Raw genomic sequence first — 22,136 nt, 5'->3', positions numbered from 1 at the left:
GAATGTAAACAACTAATCTAGGAGGAAGAAAACATGTTTAAGGTCTCACCTTGGCTATTAGTTGCATGACCCTAAATAATCTGAGTCTTGTGGGTCTCACTTTCCTCACCTGAAAGATACAGAAGTAGAGGACTAGCTGGTGATCTGCAAAGGTTCTTCCAGCTCAATCATTTCATGACTTAATGACTGTTGCGTCTATAGAGTCTGGCTGAGCATAGAAATTCTACCTTTCAAATTGTGAACTGAAGGCACACATTAGTTCTCCCTCTGCTGCCTCTCCCTCCCCAAAATCCCACTAAAACAGCAGTAGAAATGGGGCTGTATAAATATAAAGAATGAAAGTCAAGGTAATAATCAACAAAATTTTAGAAGGTGGAAAGCAGATGGATGAATGGTTACTGACAGCAGACTTGAGATAAATAAGATACAACATAACCTCCAAAAAGCTCAGGAACTTGTAGCATCAGGCACTTATGGAAGTAGGGATTAAGATGGGGCTAAAAACAGAAGGATTGGCTGAAAGTCTATTTAAGAACCAGCTGGCATCAGCTCATGAATAGATAAACAAAATGTTGTATAACTACACAATGGAACATTATTCGGCCATAAAAAGAAATGAAGTACTGTTACAGGCTGCAACACAAATGAACCTTGAAAACATTATGCTAAGTGAAAGAAGCCAGACACAAAAGGCCACATATTGCATAATTTCATATAGATAAAATGTCCAGAATAGGCATATTCATAGAAAAGAAAGTGGTTGCCAGGGGACTAACTGCTAACACATATGCAGTTTCTTTTGGGATGATGGATATGTTCTGGAACTACATAGTGGTGATGGTTGTGTGACACCGTGAATCAACACTAAAAACCACTGAACTGTACACTTTAAAATGGCACATTTATGTTACATGAATTACATATATATGTCAATAAGAAAAAAAAAGAACCAGTTGAACCCCACCCTACCCCATACCCTTCCCATTCCATCTGGCCTCCTCCATTTCAAAAGAAAACTGAAAGTTTATTTTTCCCAATAGATAAATTTAAAAATGAGTCGGGTGATTAAATGGGTAATGGTGGTAAAAAGGTACAAACTTTCAGTTTGTAAGATAAATAAGTCTTGGGAATGTAATGAGCAGCATTGTGACTATAGTTAACAATACTGTATTCTATATTTGAAACTGCTAAGAGAGTAAATCTTAAAAGTTCTCATCATAAGAAAAAACTAACTGGTAATAGACTTATGGTAATCATTTCACCATATATACATATATCAAATCATGCTGTACACCTAAAACCAATACAATATTACATGTCAATTATATCACAATTAAAAATAAAAAAAAGAAGAATGGATGTCTATACTTGGGATTGCACAGTTGAGGTATCAAGCATTAACAGCTAGGAAACCAGACACAGCTGAGAGCAAGAGTATCACTCTAAAAATAGGGAAATAAGAGCAAGTTTACATACTTCACATTGAGATCCTCAGTGCTCTTCCACTACTTGGCTCTCAGAAAGTTGGCAGCTAAGATTATGCCCTCAAAACAGAGTTCTAGAGGAGCCTTTTAGGTGAATTTAACCAGCCCATGAAAAAAAGACCTAGTGATATCAATGGTACAAGGAAGAAACTATGCAGCCAAATCATTTTATAGTGAACCTCTCAGTAATTGAACCCCACCTATGAACAGAGCTTCCCAATCATTGGTGCATTATTCTTAAATGTAAATGTATAGCCAGAGATCATGAGGCATTTGGGAAGAGACTCTAAGATTAAAGAAAAATACCTCTAGCCAATCAATCAATCAGTGCAACTTCGAGAAAACAGAAAATTATGCAGAAAAAAGAAAACTTCAAAAATTCTATCATAGGGCCTAGAAGAAACAAAACTCCAGTAACAATAAGGACAACTAAACCCAGATCTTGGTTTCTAATATCATTCTCATTAAAACAAACAAACGAACAAACAGGGCTGCTTAGAGAAATGGCTGGTTCTTTAACTGAGAAGAAAATATACAGGATTAGCCTGGAGCATCTTGTAGTGGCAGAAGGTAAGGAAGTGCTCAAAAAACCCCACAATGATGGGGACATGTCAAAGAGACACAAGAGCTAACTGAAAGATCCCCCAAGGGCCAAATCTAGAAAAATCTGAACAACAAAATAAACAAGTTGAATTATAACCCAAAGAATAAAATAAACATCATGAGTCCATCCTAATATAAATAGATGATTAAATAGAGGGAGAACAGACAAATCTCCTGTGCAGAAGAACTCCAAATAATTTATGTAGATACTCTGCTCTCAAGAAGTGGAAAATAACTCCCTACTCCTTAACTATGGGCTACTCATAGGAAAAAAAGAGTAACTTTACATTGGAGAAATCTGACAGACACTACCAGGTGATCAAGATTAATATTAACAATGATAAATCATGTTGAGAGTATGTATGCCTTCTTGATATAATATGATGAAAATGACATTTTACCTATGTAAACCATCATCTCAGTCTAACCAAGGAAAAACATACACATCCCAACTGAGGGACATTCTACAAAACAGTTGACTAATATTCTTCAAAACTACCAAAATCATCAAAAAGAAAAAAAAGCCTGTAGCACAGGGAAATATACACAAAATGTTATGATAACTCACAGAGAAAAAAATGTGACAATGAGTGTGTATATGTCCATGAATAACTGAAAAATTGTGCTGAACACTGGAATTTGACACAACATTGTAAAATGATTATAAATCAATAAAAAAAAGTTAAAAAAAAAAAAAAGAAAGAAAAAAAGCCTGAAAAACTGTTTCCTGGAACATAAAAAGAGTTAGGCAAAAACTAAGAATATGAATAAAGTAGGGAGTCAGTCCAGGAAGTCTAATATACAAATAACAGAATTCCATAAAGAGAGAACAGAGAAAATAAAGGGGAAGTTCTTATCAATAAAATAATTTTATTTTTTCCTTTTTTCCCAGAAATGAAGGGCATGAATTTCCAAATTGAAAGTTCACTTCAAAGATCTAGCACAGTGGATGAAAACAGACTCACACTTTAATTAATAATAATAATGTATCAATATTGACTCACTAATTGTGACAAATGTACCCTACTAATGCAAAATACTATTACAGGAAACCGGTTGTGGAGTATATAGGAATTCCCTGTACTATCTTCACAACTTTTCTGTAAATTTAAATCTATTCTAAAATAAAAAGTTTATCAAAAAGGTTTTTTAAATTATATCTCATTTAAACAAAATGTCCAGAATAAGCAGATCTACAGAGACAGAAAGTAGATTTGTGGTTGCCTGCAGTGGGGGATATGGACTTCATGGTATGCAATTTATATCTCCAATAAAGTTGTTTAAAAAAAAAAAACAGAGAGACATAAAATAACAACACTTGTGGAAACTTAAAAGGTTCTCTGCCAAAACTAAAATTAACCAAGAACTGTTCATATGGGATGTAGGAAACGAGATCTATCACAAGACAGTGTGGCAAAGGATAACTCCAAGACAAAGGGACATCCCAAGGTTTAGCTGTGCAAGGCCTAGCAAGCCAAGATTTCAAATAATCCAGATTGATGGAGCTAAGGTAAGGATCCATTGTTTGTATCAAATTCTCAAAGGGATCTTTGAAGCAAAAACTATGATAAGCCACTGCTTTAAGATATCCATTACACGCCTCACCCAAGAGACTAACCACACAAACTCCTATAACAAAAAGAATCTTTTGCATGATGCAAATCACAGAGAAGAAATGAAGAGAGTAATAAAGAAGATTAATACAGTTTTATAACTAGATACAATCATGTGGAAATAAAAGGAAAGAAAGGAAACAGAGGCACAGTTAAAGCACTCAAGAAGCCTAGTGAATATGAGTTCAGATGAAACTTGATAGCTTACTCCACAGAGCTTAAGACATACTGAAGATAGTGGGGTTTTTTAAATTTTATGATTTATGTTCTACCTATCTCAAAAAATAAGATGGCATATGTGAGAAAAATTATAGAAAAAATTAAAATCAGAACAAGGAACATTAAAAGAAGTAAAGAAATATACATTCTTAAGTACCTATGATGTAACTTTTCTATAAACTGCAAAAAATGATAGTTTGCTTACAATATATTTTAAAACAATAACAGAAAAAGTTTTGGAAGGAAATACACAAAATACTAAACATGGTTATGGTACTTCTACAAGGCTAGACTATGGATGACTGCTATTTTTTTCCTTTTACTTTTTTATATTTTCTAAATTTCCCACAATGAACATGTATGATCTCAAGATAAAGAGATTATACTAAAAAATATGAATAATTTAATAGCACATTTCTCTCAAGCTGCTAAAGAGACTTTTTGAAATTAGGATTTAGAATACTAATTTAATTCCTAATTTCTATACTGCAACAACTTAGATGTCTTAACACTGTTACAGTACAAGGATGTAGACTACTAAAAAAAACTCTTCCTATTTATATGCACCAGTTTAAAGGTGAATACTAAAAGACTAATATGTCATGTCCTCCTATTAAACCAAAGAAACATGTATTAAAATAGTTACACAATATTAACATTTCAATATTTGAAAACTGAAATGAACAAAACTTTAAATTTAACTCAAAGCCAAAACAACTGTAGGAGTCCTGACTCATCACCTACAAAGGATTTGCATAGCTACATTATTCCTTGACAGCAAAAAGGGGAATAACCTGCCTTGTTACTAAAATCCCTCTTGGGAGAAAAAAGGATGTAAACTCATAACCCAGTACTACCTTATAGTGAAAAATCTACCAAGACTCGATTTAGTTTCCAACCTGAGACAGAAACTTTCTGCCTTCCCAGATTACCACAAATGAGTAAAGCAGGGTCCTCTCAAAAATAAAATTTCAAGACAACAATTTCCTTCTTTCCAGCTTTCTACTCACCCAATTCCCCCTTTCTCTGTGTTTTTGCAAAAATTTCCAAAGAGGAAAACATAGATCCTTTCCTTAAAGCCCTGTCAGAGCTTTTTATGTGTCTTCTTTAAGTCTTAGAAAACTAAAAGCACTCCTCCTCAAAAGGTCAACTTCATGAACCAAAACATCTCATAATTGTCCACACACTCTCTGCACATTTCCTCCCCTCTTTGCATTATATGGAATAAGAAACCTTGAATGCAAAAAAAGAAAAAGGAAAAATACATACACCACTAAAATCCACTGAAAATACTTTCACATAGTATATTATTCCATTAATCACCACAACCCTCTGATTTTACAGATAAGGAAACTGGCTCAGAGATAATAAGTCACCAATGGGTATAAGGCAAAATGGGATTAGAAACCCCTCCAGACACCCCAACCAAAGTTCTTTACATCTACTACATTAAAGTGGATGTCTCTTAGAACTTTAGAATTTAGAGCAGTCAAGAAGTACAATCTTAGTGTAAGAAAAACAACTAAGAGTAAGTAATCTTCATCAGGAGCCTAAAAAGGAATAAAATCCCAAGTTCTCTGCTGTGATACAGAGCAGTATCCTCAACCCACAGATCATGAGAGGGTTCCTCCCCAACTAAAGCAACCCAAATCTCCTGGATCCTTTCCTGCACCAAGCACCATCAATGTCCAAGCTGTCCTATCCTTCAGTAGTTAGGGAAAAGATGGCCCCTCCGAGACTTCTCTTGATAGAGGTCCAGAGAGAATAATAAATGGGGTTAAACTGGGAGCCCAACCCAGTTTGCCAGTAACTGAGCTTAGTAAAATGCACATGCAGACATGAGGCCTGGGCCTTCTATCGGTCCTTGGAAGAAAATCAAGACTAAAAGCTGCCACTGCTGCCAAAGGTTTAGATGAAAAGCTTCTTAGAAAGAGCCTAAGGAGCAAATGCTATGTCAATTTTTTCTCTCCACCTTCTTAATGTCCATTGTCTTCTACGTCTCTCATACTCTCTTGCCTAGACAGACTCTGAAAATGAATCAGTTCCATTTAGTTCAACAACCCTACAAACAGTGATCCTCCTTTTCCTAGAAAATCATTAGGTCTGCTAAAATGAGGACCCTAGCAGAATGACTAACAGGGTAGCAATTTTCCTGCAATAGTTATTTATAGAGGCAATAGTGGCAGTAGACAGTATTCAAGCTATTGCAGTCAAATACCACCATTTCTCTTTTTTCCCCCACTATTATTTTTTCATAGTCTATCTGGTATACTCTTGCTTATTTTATGTTTCCCCAACTTTTTTTTAAATTGACATAAATAGTTGATTTACAACATTGTGTTAGTTTCAGGTGCACAGCAAAGTGATTCAGTTCTGCATATATATACCTATTCTTTTTCAGATTCTTTTCCATTATAGGTTATTACAAAATATTGAATATAGTTCCCTGTGCTATACAGTAGGTCCTTGTTGCTTACCTATTTTATATAAAGTAGTGTGTATCTGCTAATCCCAAACTCCTAATCTATCTCCCACCCTTTTCCCCTTTGGTAACCATAAATTTATTTTCTATGTCTGTGAGTCTGTTTCTGTTTTGTAGATAAGTTCATTTGTATCATTTTTTTTAGATTACATATATAAGTGATATCATATATTTGTCTTTCTGTCTGATTTACTTCACTTAGTAGGATAATCTCTAGGTCCATCCATGCTGCTGCAAATGGCATTATTTCATTCTTTTTTATGGCTGAGTAATATTCCATTGTGTGTGTGTGTGTGTGTGTGTGTGTGTGTGTGTGTGTGTGTGTGTGTGTGTATACCACATTTTCTTCATCCATTCATTTGTCAATGGATATTTAGGTTGCTTCTGTGTTTTGGCTACCGTAAGTGGTGCTGTTATGAACACTGGAGTGAATGTATCTTTTCAAATTAGTTTTCATCTTTTCCAGATATATGCCCAGGGATGGAATTGCTGGATCATATGATAACTCTATTTTTAGTTTTTTTCCTTAAAAAAACTAAAAACATCATGGCTGCACCAATTTACATTCTCATCAACTATGTAGGAGGGATCCCTTTTCTCCATACCCTCTCCAGTGTTCATTAGTTGTAGACTTTTTGACGATGGCCATTCTGACTGGTGTGAGGTGGTACCTCACTGCAGTTTTGATTTGCATTCATCTAATAATTAGCAATGTTGAGCATCTTTTCATGTGCCTGTTAGCAATCTGTATCTCTTCTTTGGAGTAATGTCTATTTAGGTCTTCTGCCCATTTTCTGATTGGGTTATTTGGTTTTTTGATATTAAGCTGTATGAGCTGTTTGTATACTTTGGAAATTCCCTTGTCGATTGCATCATTTGCAAATCTTTTCTCCCATTCCATACGTTGTCTTTTCATTTAGCTTATGGTTTTCTTTGCTGTGCAAAAGCTTGTAAATTTGATTAGATCCCATTTGTTTATTTTGCTTTTGTTTCCCTTACTCTAGGAGGTTTACCCAAAAATATACTGCTGCAATTTATGTCAAACACTGTTCTGCCTATGTTTTCCTCTAGGAGTTTTAGAGTATCTAGTCTTATATTTAGGTCTTTAATCCATTTTTAGTTTATTTTTGTATGTGATGTTAGAGAATGTTCTAATTTCATTCTTTTACATGTAGCTGTTCAGTTTTCCCAGTACCATTTATTGAAAAGATCCTTTTCTCCACTGTATATTCTTGCCTCCTTCGTTGTAGATTAATTGATATAAGTGAGTAGGTTTATTTCTGGACTTTCTGTCCTCTTCCATTGATCTACATGTCTGTTTTTGTGCCAGTACCATACTGTTTTGATTACTGTAACTCTGTAGTACAGTCTGTAATCAGGGACTGTGATTCTTCCAGCTCCATCCTTCTTTCTCAAGACTGTTTTGGCTATCCTGGGACTTTTGTGTTTCCATACAGATTTCTCCATCTCTGAGTTCTTCTGAAACTCTTCTGTGGGAGCTACTGTGAGAGCCATTTACTGGTCATAAAACAAATCTACTCCTTTGAATGTAGTTCACATGACATTTTCAGTTCCCACCCTAGCTCCTAGAACTGAAATCAGCATTCTGTCTAGGTGTGGTCTAACTAACATCTTTTAAAACAGTACTATCCACTCTCTTTTTCAATAATATCTCTCTATTAATGCAAGGTAAAATCACAACTTTTTGTCAACCAAACGACACTTTTGCCATAAGTCAAACTTGCATCCAACTAAAAGTCTCATATTTTTGTGTTGCTATTAAGTCATATCTCCCTTCTAATACTTCTACTTTTGTACCACCTGTTTCATTATACAGCTCAAATCTCTTATCCCCAACTATATCCTAATCATTCCGTTCAAAACATTCTTGAATCAAAAAATGGTATTTCCCTCCTCTACCAGTCTACTCCCCTAATAAAGAAAATGTGGCAAGTCTGACTGAACATACTTTCAGTGGGTCTGTGTTGACTTCTAATAATCACAGCTTCCTTTTCTATATCTTCATACTGTAGCCTTAATAAACCATTCTAGATTGACTAGAAATGTGTCACTTCTTCTCAGTCTTGAAAATATGTCTTGCAGTAAGTCCATGATTCCTTAAAGGTTACTGACAGTGACTAAATGATAATCACCCCAAAATTCTTTCAGAACTCAAGTAGGTTTATTTATACTAAAATACTCAAGTAATTTGGGTCAGGAGACTTGAATTCACTCAGAGGAATTAAATGCTCCTACATAAATGCTTAATGATCTCAGGTTTCAGTCTCCTCTTACCAATTCAGTTATATCCTCTCCAATCTATAGATAATTTACCACGACAATGGGGCAAAAAAGCTTCTGGTGCCATTTCAGTCTTGCAGATATTTTTTTCAAATGTGGTTATTTGGAATTTCACATTTAGAGTATTGCCCAGCATAAAATGCCATTTTTGAAGAAATATTTAGCACAACAAAAGCTTTTTTTGGGGGGTGGAGGGAGGAGTTCTTTGAAGCAAATCCATAAAAGTGTTAGAGGATGCAGAAATGCTAATTATAACAGTTCTTACCACAGCAGCAGAAACCAAACTAACAAATCTATTACAGAATGAGGCTAAAGGAGAATTCTGAAAATGAATACACTTCTGCTACCACTGAAAGAGAAGAAAATGTGTCAAGCCAAAAATTTTAATAATCTCTCAAGGTGAAAATATTCCCACAATTCATCAAAATATCAACGCACAGATATTTACTAAATGTGCAATACATTTAATCAAAACAATTCATACAAAACCTCACATCATACTCACATCCTCTCAACAAATCCAAGCTATAAATATAAGTACAATCAGAGTGATGTTTTCCCCACTCACTCACCATAGGATAGAGAACCTGTCTACCCCACACTCAGCCATTCTGCTACATTACCGCATTATTCCACACTCAAGCAATTTGTCTATCAATCCTGATTGAGTTCCTACTGTGCAGCACATAGCTCTATGCTAAGTGCTATACAGACATAAAAATTTACCATTCAAAACCAACTGGTCCCAGAATTCATGAACACACTTGAGTAAACTATCTCATTCTCTAGGCAGACAGGCCTCACAAATCTGAACAAACCTCTCATCCAGATGAAGCTAGGAAGGTACTGCAGTATATCCTATAGCACAGATGCTATAGTGGAAGAAATAGGACTTAAAGACAAGCAAATATAGATTCAAATACTAGTTGCACGTGTTGCTGAATTTTAAGTAACATGCCCAGTGACTCTCTTCCATAAATCTCAGTTTTCTCATCTGTAACATGGGGATAATTATACATATTTCATAGGTCTATTGATAGACTGTGTGTAAATACATGTAAAGCATATGGGACATACTTACATGGAGCATGAGAGGTGAAAAAAAAAAAAAAGGAAACAGCCATACAAGCAAGAGTCACCTCTAAATCTTTAACCATAAAAACAAGACACAGAAATGTCCTGGCAATTCCCAAATGTTTCTCAAGAAGGAAGCCTCTACTGCATGAAAGTGACAACATATATCAGCTTCACAGAACAGCAAAGATGGCTGTATCAAGAACACTCACATGTTTCTAAGTCCAAATTTCAAACCACAGCTTATAATAAGGAAGCACACAACACTCTCTCCAGAGCACAAAGGAGATATAAGAATCTGGGAGCCTCCTGTCAGGTTACCCTCAATAACAGAAGAAAGTTATCTTTACCTCTAAGACTTTTTATAGTAACAATTTGTTTTAGCAGTTTCCTCAACCACTAAAATTTTACCAATTGGTACTAAATCCAAGAACAAAGACTAGGATTTGTTTTACTAAATGTGTGTTAAAAGCACTGTATTGGTTATATCAAAGCCTTGTTGTACTTCAGGCCCAGCTGTGAGAGCAACAGAAATGTTTCTCTTTCACTCTGTAGATAATACTGATAAATGGCACACACTCATACAAAAAAAGGTAGGGGAGCTTTTTGAGGCAGTACAGAATAGTGTGATAGCATAGTGTTTAAGAGGGTTCGCTCTGGGATTGCAGATCTAAATGGGAAAGGTAAAACAATAAAGGCTTTAAAAAGAAAGAAAGAACATCCTTGTGACCCTGCAATAGCAAAAATATCTTAAACAGAACAGAAGAGGCATGAAGCATAGAGAAAACTGATAAAATGGACTACATTATAACTAAAAGCTTGTGTTCATCAAAAGTTATCATTGAGAGAATGAAAAGGAAACACACAAATCACAAGAAGATATCTGCAATACATATAACTGACAAAAGACTCATATCTAGAAAATATAAAGAATTCAATTAAATCAATGAGTGGAAAAAAAGAAAAAAACCTAAAAGAAAAATGGCAAAACTTGGATACTTCTAAAAAGAGGAAATACCAGTATCTGATAAACTTTTGAGAGGTACTCAACTTCATTAATCATCCAGAAAACGCAAGTTTAAGTAATGCAATAACCCCAAATAACCAACTGAGTATGGGAAAACAATCCTATCCTATTCCTCTCTTCTATAGACCTCCACATTCTTTATTACTCAGCACTTACAAAAGCTGTAGAAGTTTTACTTATTTAATTTCTAAAAGGTAAAGTACAATGCCTTATATCAGGGGGAAAAAAAAACATGGTTACATACAATTCCTTGAAAATCTGAATAAGGAGCCTTTATCTTTTCATAATTAATACAAATCTTTATCAAATATCTACAATGCAAAGCACTTCTAGCAAAGCTAATAAATTTGCCTACCAGACTCTTGGACAAGAGGAGTTTATAACATAACTTCGTAATGTTTTCATTTTTATAATGACCTATGGTTTTTATAATCAGGAAAAAAATTAAAATTTTAATGGTCATTGTCAAATAAAGACTCTGGGGAAAACAAGAGACACCTAACTTACCCAAAATAAAATCTCTGGTTTTCTTCAACAACATAACAATAATTAATACCTATCTTCATAACTAGGCTAAAACATTGTTAGAGAGCCATTACTCTAAAACTACAAAAACAAAGAAAGAAAAGGACATCAGAAATGACACAATTGAGAAAGGAACCATCTCTTCTGACATTCCTAGAAAGTAGTTCTATATATTTTTTAATAAATGTAATTTGTTATAAATTGGTTTATCCACTTATAAATCATGGTTTATGGCTATTATTTCTAAATCATTTCCTCTTTGTCTTCAGGACTTTAAAAATCCTGAGTTTCTTAGTTGCTTCTCATACCCTTTCATTATAAAGAATATGGTAAATCAGAAGTCACAGGCAGCACCCAAACTACAACCAAAAAAGATGCAAACTGCAGGCTACACTGAGGGATTTCCGAGGTTAGCAAATGCAAATCATTTTCTTGCCTTTTCAAAGAAAACAGGCCTCAAAAAGCGTAAAACATCCTGAAACAGTCACACAAAAAAGAGAGCTTCTTAGAAACAAAGCCCAGTAACTATTCGGTCTAAGAAAGACATTTTCAGAATTGTTAAGTGTGGAGAGCCAGGGGGAAAAAAAAGTATGAAAGAACTACCAGCCTTAACTACAATTCAAAAAACGAATGACCTGGCTTCTCTCCTGAGAGATTCCTCTACTGCATTGTGGTTTGGGGACTGAATCAAAAAGGCCACATCACAGCTCTGTTATTCAGTGATTAAGATATTGCTTCAGTATTCCCAAATCTATCATTTTAAAAGAATAATCTCATCAATGGTGAGACAGCAGACAGAAGACCTGGATTCTAACAGTTCCTTCTAACTTTCTGGGTGACACTGGACAAAAAAAAAAAAAAAAATGTATTTCAAGTGGGGCTGAAAATATTAAAAAAACTGTTTAAAAACTATAAAGTCATTGGCAAGTATTAATCATTACCATCTGTCAAAAGTGGTGGCTAGACTAGCTAAGATCTAGTTCTGACAGTTTTTTATTTTGTGACCAATATAAATAAATGCACACTCATATTTTGCCAACTAGCAATAGTTTAGAAAACAAGGAATCCCACACTCACAGAGGAATGAAGCTTCATTAGACAAATCTCCACATATCTTCTCCCTGCTCAAGTCCTCTCAGCACTTCATGAAAACATTTTAGACTAATGTAGCTAGTTCAGTCCATAAAGTAGACCACAGATGGCCTAGCAAAATTTTGACCTGACCTACCGATCACACGAATGAACAGAAAAAAATTACTAACCTGGTTCTCTTTTAACAGGAAACTATGACAGATCCCATGGATGACAATCATGGGATGACAAATATCCTAAGTGTAACATTTTAGAAATTTGATCGTCTAAACTACAGCTGCTCCCATCTAATTTCCTAGAGCCATACCTGGCCCCTCAGAAACGTACTGCAGACAGCTTGAGAGCTGTCACATGCTCATTTTCACCATGACAGGACTCTGACACTCATAAACCCAATCCAGGGTTCTATACACTCCAACCTAAAACCAGCCTTCACAAAACATCTGGAACATAGATATTTGACCAATATCTGCCTCACTTAATAAATTTTGAGAGCTAAATCTAAAAATTTGGCAACAATAACCTATGTGTAATCACTGAATTCCATAAGAAGTCACCAGCTTGTGTAAGGGAAGGCTTTCTTTCTTTCACTAGGTCCTATGCCATTTCCAGCAGAACCTAAAACATATCAAATATAGGTTCCTCTATGTGCAGCTAGGTTCCTGAGAGACCGCTAAGACCACCTGACAGTAATTCAAACCCAGGAATGACAACAGGAATTGAGGACCCAAGCAAAGTCCAAGTACACCTTCCACCAGAGTTAGCCAAAAAACAGGCTTATAAAAGGATATAGGACTGGAAATGGGTGTTGCCAAAGGAGGCCTCAGGCAAAGAAAATTTTATTTATAATCTAGGAAGGAAGGAAGGAAGGGCTGAACAGCATCTAAGAGAATTTCACTTAAGCACCAAACACTGTGACTCAAGATTTCCTCCTAAGAAGAGAGGAGCAGGGCCACAGTGTCATTAAAGTAAAATCCACTTACCTTCAGTGAGATCCTCACCTCCTGAGGGAGTGTAAAGTGGGGTTCTCTTAGGTTTAAGAATATAGTCCCTCTAACTAAATTTAGCATATAATTTTAAACTGCCTTGGGGTTGCTCTGTAATTGTTTTCTGTGTGTTAGTCTCTTTTCTTCACTTCATATTTGCTCTACCTTATAAAAGGAAACACATGACCTAACTTTGGAAACCTCCCCCTCCCACATGGACCTCAGTAAGTATCCACAGATGCTTGAGGTAAGCTATCAGGATTTGAATTTCATTTCAGCTAGGAGCCTAAGCTTTAGAGCAGAGATGTCTTTCTAAAATGACCATGGGAGAATTTGCACAGAACTGACCAGACTTGTAGAGGAAAATAAAAAGGTTAGCTCAAATTGACTCTGTTTGAAACTGGCTCATCAAACTTTTTGTACCCACTTCATCTTTGAGAAGAGATAGCCTTTTTTTCTTTTTTCTTTGTTTCTTTTAAATAAGATATCCTTCTTAGCCATCAGGAATATGCACATCAAACCCACAAGGATACCACTTCACACCCACTAGGATGCCTATGATTAAAGATAGTAAGTGTTGGTAAGGACATAGAGAAAAAGGGAAACTTTCATACATTGCTAGTGGGAATATAAACTATGCAGTTGTTTTGGAAAATAGTCTGCAATTTCTCAGAAGGTTAAACACAGAGTTGCCATGTGACCCAGCAATTCCACTCCTAGGTATATACCTAAGAGAAATGAAAACATATGTCCACACAAAAATGTACACAAATGTTCACAGCAGCATAATTCATAATAACCAAAAAGCATATAAATAACCCAAATGTCCATCATTTATGATAAGTAAAATGTGGTATATTCACACAATGAAGTATTCAGCCATAAAAAGAAATGATGTACTGATATATGCTACAACATAGATGAACCTTGAAAACAAGCTAAGTAAAATAAGCCAATCACAAAACACCATGTTATATTATTCCTTTTATAATGAAATGTCCAGAATAGACAAATCCATAAAGGTCAAAAGTAGATTAGTGGATGCCTAGGGGTGTGTGTGAGGTTAGGGAGTTCGAAGGATATGGGAATTGACTGCTAATGGGTTATGGGTCTTCGGGGGAGAATATTCTAAAATTGATTATAGTGATGACTGCACAACTTTGTGAATATACTAAAAGACACTGAATTGTGTAAACAGGTGAATTATATATCTCAATAAAGATGTTTTTATATGTTAGAGAGAAAAAAGAAAACACTTATATAAGTGATAAAGCAAGTAGAGCAAAATGTTAACAGTGAATCTGGAAAAAGGATGTATGGAAGTTCTCTGTACTATTCATGTCAGCATCTGCTGTGAAATTACATCAAAAGAAAAAGCTAAAAAAAAAAAAGATATCTCTCTTGATAATCACACACAGTATTCTTGCTTAACATGAAAGAGAAACCTACACTAGAAAAAAATGCCATGCCTGCTCCTGCCCCTGCCAAATATTTCACTTGTCTCCCCCTTATTGATCAAATAACTACAAAGTATGCAAAGAATCATGCAAGTAGCAGAAAAGAAGAATAAAAATGTGACCAAGGGAGACAAATATTCTCCAACTTTCTCAGGTCCTCAGTTTCCTCATATGTAAAAAGCAGGTTATATAATCTCTAAAAGTGCTTCCATGTTTGACATTCCATGATTCTATTGTTCTAATTTCACTGCTCAATATGGTTAAAGAGAAGTATGTAAGATGTGACCAGTCCTCTGGCTTTCCTGGACAGTGAGCACTTTTTCTCCCTTCTAATGGTGACAGTAAGAGATGATTTCAGTGTATTGTCAGTGGTCTAAGCAGTTTCATACAGGACACTGGCCAGTTGCCCATCTATCTACATCCCCAAGCCCTCTCTTCAATTCTTGACAAGGCCTGCCTCTCAGAGCCTGGGAAAACTGGAGTAGTGAATGCACGAATCGAGGATACTTACATCTCAATGCCGGATGCAGGTCAGTGCAGAAGAATTTAAAGATTTCAAAGAAGGACGTTACAAGCATTCTAGAACCGTAACTCTCAGGCAGAGACAGGGAAAGTAAACTCAGGAATCTCACCTCACAGTAAACCTTCTCCTGCAGTCCACTGGGGGTGACCATAAGAAGAAGGGAAAATGAAGATGCCCAGAACACCCATCCATCAAAGAGGTAGAAAGAAGGACTGGACTCTACTACCATCTGCCTCCCCACTTAGCATGGGCCAACAATAACAGAAAATCAAAATCAAAAACACTTCTTCCAGATTTGTTTATCTACTTGACAAACTCAAAAAGCTAACAAGCAGACACTATTTCCTAAAATTGGCCAGACTTGTGCTCCACCAATAGATTACCTTCCTCTCCTTCAACCCAAAGTATTTCCTCAACTAACCAAAAGAAAATAAAGTTAATTTTCACTTGCACTGTTCCTTGCACAACAAATAACTACATAACTTGCCTAAATGCTTGAGTCTGGAAGAAACGGAAAGAAGTGACAGAGGGAGACTCCTATAAAATTCAATGATCTGAGTCTATATTCAACACAGCAAATTCGATGCTTATTGCTGCAAACAGAAAAAGAATGAATCTTAATCTTTCTCCATAAAGTGAGAAGGAACATTGAGCATCTTTGATTTGCTTGTTCTGGATTCACTTTTTAAGAGCATAGAAGCTATCTGAGGTATATAACTTAATTTGCTTGGAGAGAGTATAGACTCTTCAGTACCTCCCTAGAGAACCTGGGTGCAATTCACAATTTCCTGTAGTTTCATTTACTATGACATCATCAGTTTGGGAGCTATAAGGCAGAGAGAAAATGCACCCTGGAGAGTCTCAAGACTGACCCGCATAGAGCTATTTGTATTCTGTTTTGTTTTACTCAAAGATTCCCTCTGGGTAGTCCAGATTCCCCTATCAACCCACCAGAAATGAAATGAAGGAAAAAAAGAAATCCTTCAATCAGTGCTTATTCTAACAAAGGCCATCTACTGAATAGATGGTCTTGCATTCCACTACTGCAACCACACTTAAAAACACAGAAAAATACCCTTCTTTACAGTTCTTATACAGCCCTGTCTTTATTCTCTCAATAAGCTTTCACAGGGATATAATTTTAGCCTGCTGAAAAGCCAGATAATTAACAAATATTCACTAAGAGAGAATTAACATTTTTGAGGGTCTACTTGATTAGATACTTTTTATTTACATTCTCTTTTTTATACATGAGGACCCCAGCAGAGTTATCTAACTTGGTCCCCAGTCAGAGAAAGTCAACAGCAGAGTGACAATGTTAAACCCCAAAACCCATGCTCTCACTAACAAACCAAATCACTTTCCCACTCCACTCCTCTGCTTTATCATTTGCAAACCATTCTCTTTGTTTCTGAAAATCAAATGTCTATATAATTTAATAGACACTGAAAAGCACAGCATAAAAATAACGCTAGTTTAGTCCACCAATTTAAAGTTTCTTTTACTGAGGAGAACTGTGTTATTTTTAGTCTTCTCAACGTGTAGTGTTTTATAAAGGCCCAGCCAAGTAATTAGATTCAGTTTAGTGTCAGGAGAGGAGCACTGGATCAAAGTCAGGCAATTAACTAGCAGGACATAGGCCCTACTGTCCTTCCTAGGCCTCATTTTCCTCTCTGAGGTCCCTTACAGCTCCAATTCCATGATGTGAATTCCAACAACTACTTCACAAAGTCACAAATTTAATAAGTATGAAACATAGATGAAAAATTTACATCTGTACTGTAAGAATTTCAAGACCTAAAAAAGTGAACTTAAAGCTACCCCAACAAAAGGTCTAGTATTAACTGTATTACTGCTTCATGATTTTTCTCCACCTGCTATTAATTTTAGGAAATAGTGTATTTGCTCTGACCTTGTTAAAGGTCATCAATTCATCACTTTTTAAAAACAGTCCATTTTGAAGTATGCATCTATTTTTTTTTTCATAAGAAACAATAAATTTTTCTGGTGGGGGGGGACCTGTCCTGTCATCTCTGAAGCAAAGTAAAATTAGTCAACACGATAATCACTTTCAGGAGAGAAACTTTACAGCGAACACATCACAAAAGAACACAAGAAAGGAGTATTCCTCATCAAATCAGAATGACACAACCAACCTTCACCCCATGAAACCTGCAAACTGGACACTCCAGACAAAAACTTTTCCAAAACTGTTGCAATTCAAAGGTTCCAATGACGATGCAGTGGAATTCGCGGGGATTCTACAATTCTGACACCGGTGCAGTGGAATTCACAGGGATTTTACAATTCTGACACATCTTGCGCAATTAGTGCCAAATCTGATCTGGGAGCTACCCTCACTTCCCCACCACCTCCCCTTTGAAGGATGACTCGAGAGGCATCACTATGCAACCCAGGCCCTCCAACAAGGTTGCTGCCCTTTTATACATAAATGACTGTGGCCTCATAAAGGACATAAATTATTTTCATTAAAAAAAAAAGGCATGGTCCCGGGGTACGAGCCCTTTCTAGAACTAATGGAGTTCTCACCCTCCTTGGACAGGCCCAAGTTCACTTTATTACTTCATGTCCCATCAACCCAGGGGACACAGCTCAAGGGCTGGGTTAGAACGGTTTTGAGGAACTGTGATCACAGGCTTCTTGGGAAGAGGCCAGATAAACTCACCAAGTTTTTGTTTTTCTTTGTTTTTCTTTTTTTTTTTTTTTTTAAGTCTGGGTGGAACTTACTTTCACCAGGACGTAGGATGGGGGTGTTCCCTCCCAAATGGGGGTGTTCGAGGACAAGCTTCCCTTTATTTTATACTAAGTCACTAAACCTTCACCAGACTGAGAACACACAACCCTTCCTCCTCCTGGTCCCGAAGGACCTGGCCACAGCGCAGAGGGGCGCAGGGGCCGTTCAGACCCCTCATGGCTCTGAGCCCCTCTTTCCATAGCCTGTCCTCCAGCCCGACGCCCCCTTCCCCGCGCCCGCCCTGGGTCCTTCCGACCGACCCTCTCCCGGCTCTCGGGACAAAGCGGGAGTTGGGGTGGTTTCCTCCGGGGACCCCGGCCGCAGCGGGCAGGGGAAAGCGGCCCTGGGCTCAGCGCGCACTCACCCGACAGCTCGTCCGGCTCCAGCCCGGTCTCGGTGTCCAGCCCGCAGATGACAAAGTAGTCGGCGAAGCGACTGGGCGCCGAGCCCCCTCCGCCGCCACCGCTGCTCATGGCGCCGGGGCCGAGCGGGGCCGGGCGGTGCGGAGCGCCGAGCCCCCGCAACCGGGCGCCCGCCCGCCCTCAGGCCGCCCCTCCCGCCGCCGCCGCCGCCGCCGCCGCCGCTACCGCGGCTCGGGGCACCGCCCCCGGCCTTGGCCCGGTCCCCGCGGCCGCCGCGGCTGCCGTGACGGGGCAGGGGGGCACCGGGCCGCCCCGCGCCGCATCCTGGACGCCCTCCCCTCCGCACTGCCGCCGCTGCCGCCTGCCGAGAGCGCCGCGGCCGCACGGAGCCTGAAGAAGAGCGAAGAGCGCTGAGGAGAGCCCCCACCGCGGCCCCCTCCCGCCGCGCCTGCGCACGCGCCGTCGGGGAGGGGGCGGGCGCCTCGCGGAAAGGATGACGTGATGCTCTTTGGACCCTGCGGGCCGCAGCTTCCCAGGCGGTCTCCGCAGCGCGGCCGGCTGCTGTCCGGTCGCCTGCGACCGCCACCCGCTCCGGACTGCGACTCATTTCGGAAGGGCTGAGAAGGTGCGGGATGAGTGGACGCATCCCGCAGAGTCGGGACCCTGGCCCATGTTCCTCCCCCACCTCCGCCTCCCACTAGAAGGTCTGGCTATCTCCTCCTTAGCCCGGCCCTGTCACAGGCATAGAGTAGCAGGATTGAGCTCGGAAGCCCGCTTCATCCCAACTCCAGGCTGTCGGCCTAGACCCGAGATAGAGCCTTCTCCCTGACCCCGCTCCCTGACGCCCATGCCCAACCCTCTCCTCAGTACAGCTGAGGATGCCCCCTCTTTTGGCGGAGGTGGGTCTTCCCGCCCTGTTTTTACCCTTGTCTTACATATGGGGAAACTAAGGCTCAGAAAAAAGCAAGGACTTTCCCCAAGGTTACATAGAGTCTAAGAGACAAAGCCTGGGCTAGAATTCTGGGCTCGTGGTCATTCCCGCTCCCTCACCCCCACCCCAACCTTTTTCCCGTGCACCAAGCTGTCCCTTTATCTCTCCTAGAGCCTCCAGAGGCCCCTGCCACTTGGGAGCCCCCTTTCTGGTTCTGAGAATTCTCAATTCCATTTCTGAGCCGTTCGTCCTGAGAGAAGTAGGGGATGAGGAGGAAAGAAACTTGCTTTCTGGTACTTGTTTTGGGTCTCTTCGTTTTGGTTTCCCACAGAAGCTAAGCAGGAAACTGGAGATCAGAAACCAAGAAGGCAATATATTAGTGGTTACTAGCATGGGCTCTAGAAACAGAAAGCTCAGATTTGAATCCTGACTTTATCATTTACTGTGTAAACTTGGGCAATCTCCAGGTGCCAGCAGTCATGGTTTTTATGTAGATTACGTAAAATAAATGTGCATGCAGATTAAGTGGTCAGAATAGTGCCTGGAACTAGAAGGCACTCAATAAATATTAGGTATCATATCATTATTCCAGCAAGAGATGTGCTCAGGGTTTCCTCTGGCAGGCTGCTGCTAAGGGCCCTAGAAGGCAGCTGGCTTCCCCAAGGGCTGACCCTGGGCTCTCTCCTGGGTACTTCCCTCAAGTATTGGTTCCCACGGGGAGGGTAGCTTGCAGGTCACAGCCAACATCACTTGGAACCATAGCACCTGCTCCTCCTTGTATGTAAACTGCCTGAACTAGTAAGAGAGAAGTGCAGAGAAGGTAGCTTCACAAAGAGCATTTAGGGTGATGCCTCACCCCATGTTGCATGCTGAGGACACAGAGACAGTAGAGGGGCTCAGAGAGCTAATTACAAAACACAGAAGGAGGGCATCTCTGCAGGTTGGGAGATGGTCAGGGAAGGCTTCCAGAAGGAGGTATAATCCAGCCTGAATTCCAAAGGATCAAAAGGGATTTCTCAAGTAAAAGGGGGAAGGAAAGATGTTTCAGGCAGCATGTGCAACAACAGGGAGTAACAGATTAAAATGGTTTCATACAGATAACAAGTAATTCATTTCTCTGGGAAATAAAGAATTAAAAGGAGATGAAACCAGGGAAAGAGGAGTGGGACAGAGCAGGAAAGGCTTGGAATGCCAGGCAAAAGAATTTATCCTGTAAAGTATGTGTGTGTCAGAGGGATGGTAAATTGAAGGAATTCAAGCTGAGGAGTGACAAGATCTGACTTACATCTTAGAATGCTCACTCTGGGAGTCACGTGGAAAAAGAGACTTGAAAAAGGCTTAAGTATCCTCAATTTGAAGTCCAGAAGCTTTTTATCCAATGTGTCCAGGGTGATCAGGTGCTAGGAGGCCTCTCACACTAACTCAACTCATAAAACAAGTTAGAAACAAAAGACTGTATTAATTTGCCCTGAGAAATTGCTCAGAGGCCCAAAATACTCAGCTGTAAAGTGATCTCCTTCCTAGTAGGAAATATGTTTGGCAGGGTGATTGCTTCTTTGAGAGTCAGAGAAAAAAACAGAGCTGGATGCTCTTAAGATTTAAATCCTCACCCTCACTCTTACTAGCTGTGTGAACTGAGGCACATTAGTTAACTTCTCTGGAATGAGAATAATCATTCTTACCCCTCACAAGATTGCTTTCAAGATCCATAAATTAATTTAAGAAATTTACCTAAAATTACAGATTTTGTAAATGGTAAACTTGGGATTTGTATCTTGGGTGTCTGATTTTAGAGACCCATGCTGTTACAAGAATACATTATAATACCAATATTTGTTGTACTGGAAAATCCCAACAGTGAAATTTATAAGTCAGGGAACTGATCCTTCTAACATTCACTAAAAAGTGCTATTTTAGCATAAATTTCTGTAAGATAATTTTCAGTAAAGTACAAAATTTTTTAGTTCCATCAGTTCTTTAATAAGTGAGTTTGTTTCTTCTAACTTTTATTTATTTAGTTCTTTTTTTGAATTTTTTGAAGTATAGTTGATGTAAAAAGTTATGTAAGTTACAGGTGTACAATATAGTGATTCACAATATTCAAAGGTTATACTCCATTAACAGTTATTATAAAATACTGGCTATATTCCCCATGTTGTGCACTATATCCTTGTAGCTTATTTTCTGCCTAATAGTTTGTACCTCTTAATCCCCTACTGCTGTATTGCTTTCTTCTACATTTAAAAATAATTGCCTCTGACTTGTATTTCTTTAGCTCAGATTTCTTAAGCACTCTGTGCCTTGATTTTTTCATCTGTAAAGTGGAAATAATATTACCTGCCTCACATATTTGCTGTGTGAATTAGATGAGATGATACATTTTTTTTAAAAAGTATGTGTAATATACTATCATCTGTGTAAAAAAGAGAAAATAAAATAAATAAGTATTTCATTCTTTCTTGTACATGCATATACTGTTTTTGGAAGAATAAATAATTTTGTTAAAATTCTTTGCCCTAGGATACTGAATGACCAGGATCAGGGATAGAAGGGAAACGTTTCATTATATGTTGTTTTGTACTTTTTGAGTTTTGAACCATAAGAATGTATTATCTACTCAAGAAATAAATAATATTAAAACTTTTTAAAATTCCTTCCCCTTCCTCCAATCTCCCCTATTCACACAAACATGATTAATTTGC

General features: G+C 38.3%; 1 protein-coding gene across 3 annotated transcripts in view; it reads right to left on the bottom strand.

Annotated features, from left to right (window-relative positions):
- Positions 1 to 18,639, bottom strand: part of DENND5A (DENN domain containing 5A) — a 76,278-nt gene extending 57,639 nt beyond the window's left edge. For all 3 annotated transcript variants that reach the window (XM_074372417.1, XM_074372418.1, XM_074372419.1), the window contains exon 1: positions 18,506 to 18,639. In XM_074372417.1, coding sequence (XP_074228518.1) covers positions 18,506 to 18,614 — 109 coding nt within the window. In that variant the 5' untranslated portion in view covers positions 18,615 to 18,639. The remainder of the gene's footprint in view (positions 1 to 18,505) is intronic.
- Between the last annotated feature and the right edge of the window lie 3,497 nt (positions 18,640 to 22,136).

This window comes from Camelus bactrianus, chromosome 10, assembly GCF_048773025.1.
Source record: "Camelus bactrianus isolate YW-2024 breed Bactrian camel chromosome 10, ASM4877302v1, whole genome shotgun sequence".
In the NCBI taxonomy this organism is placed as follows: Eukaryota; Metazoa; Chordata; class Mammalia; order Artiodactyla; family Camelidae; genus Camelus; species Camelus bactrianus.
This window is presented reverse-complemented; position numbering and strand designations above follow the sequence as displayed.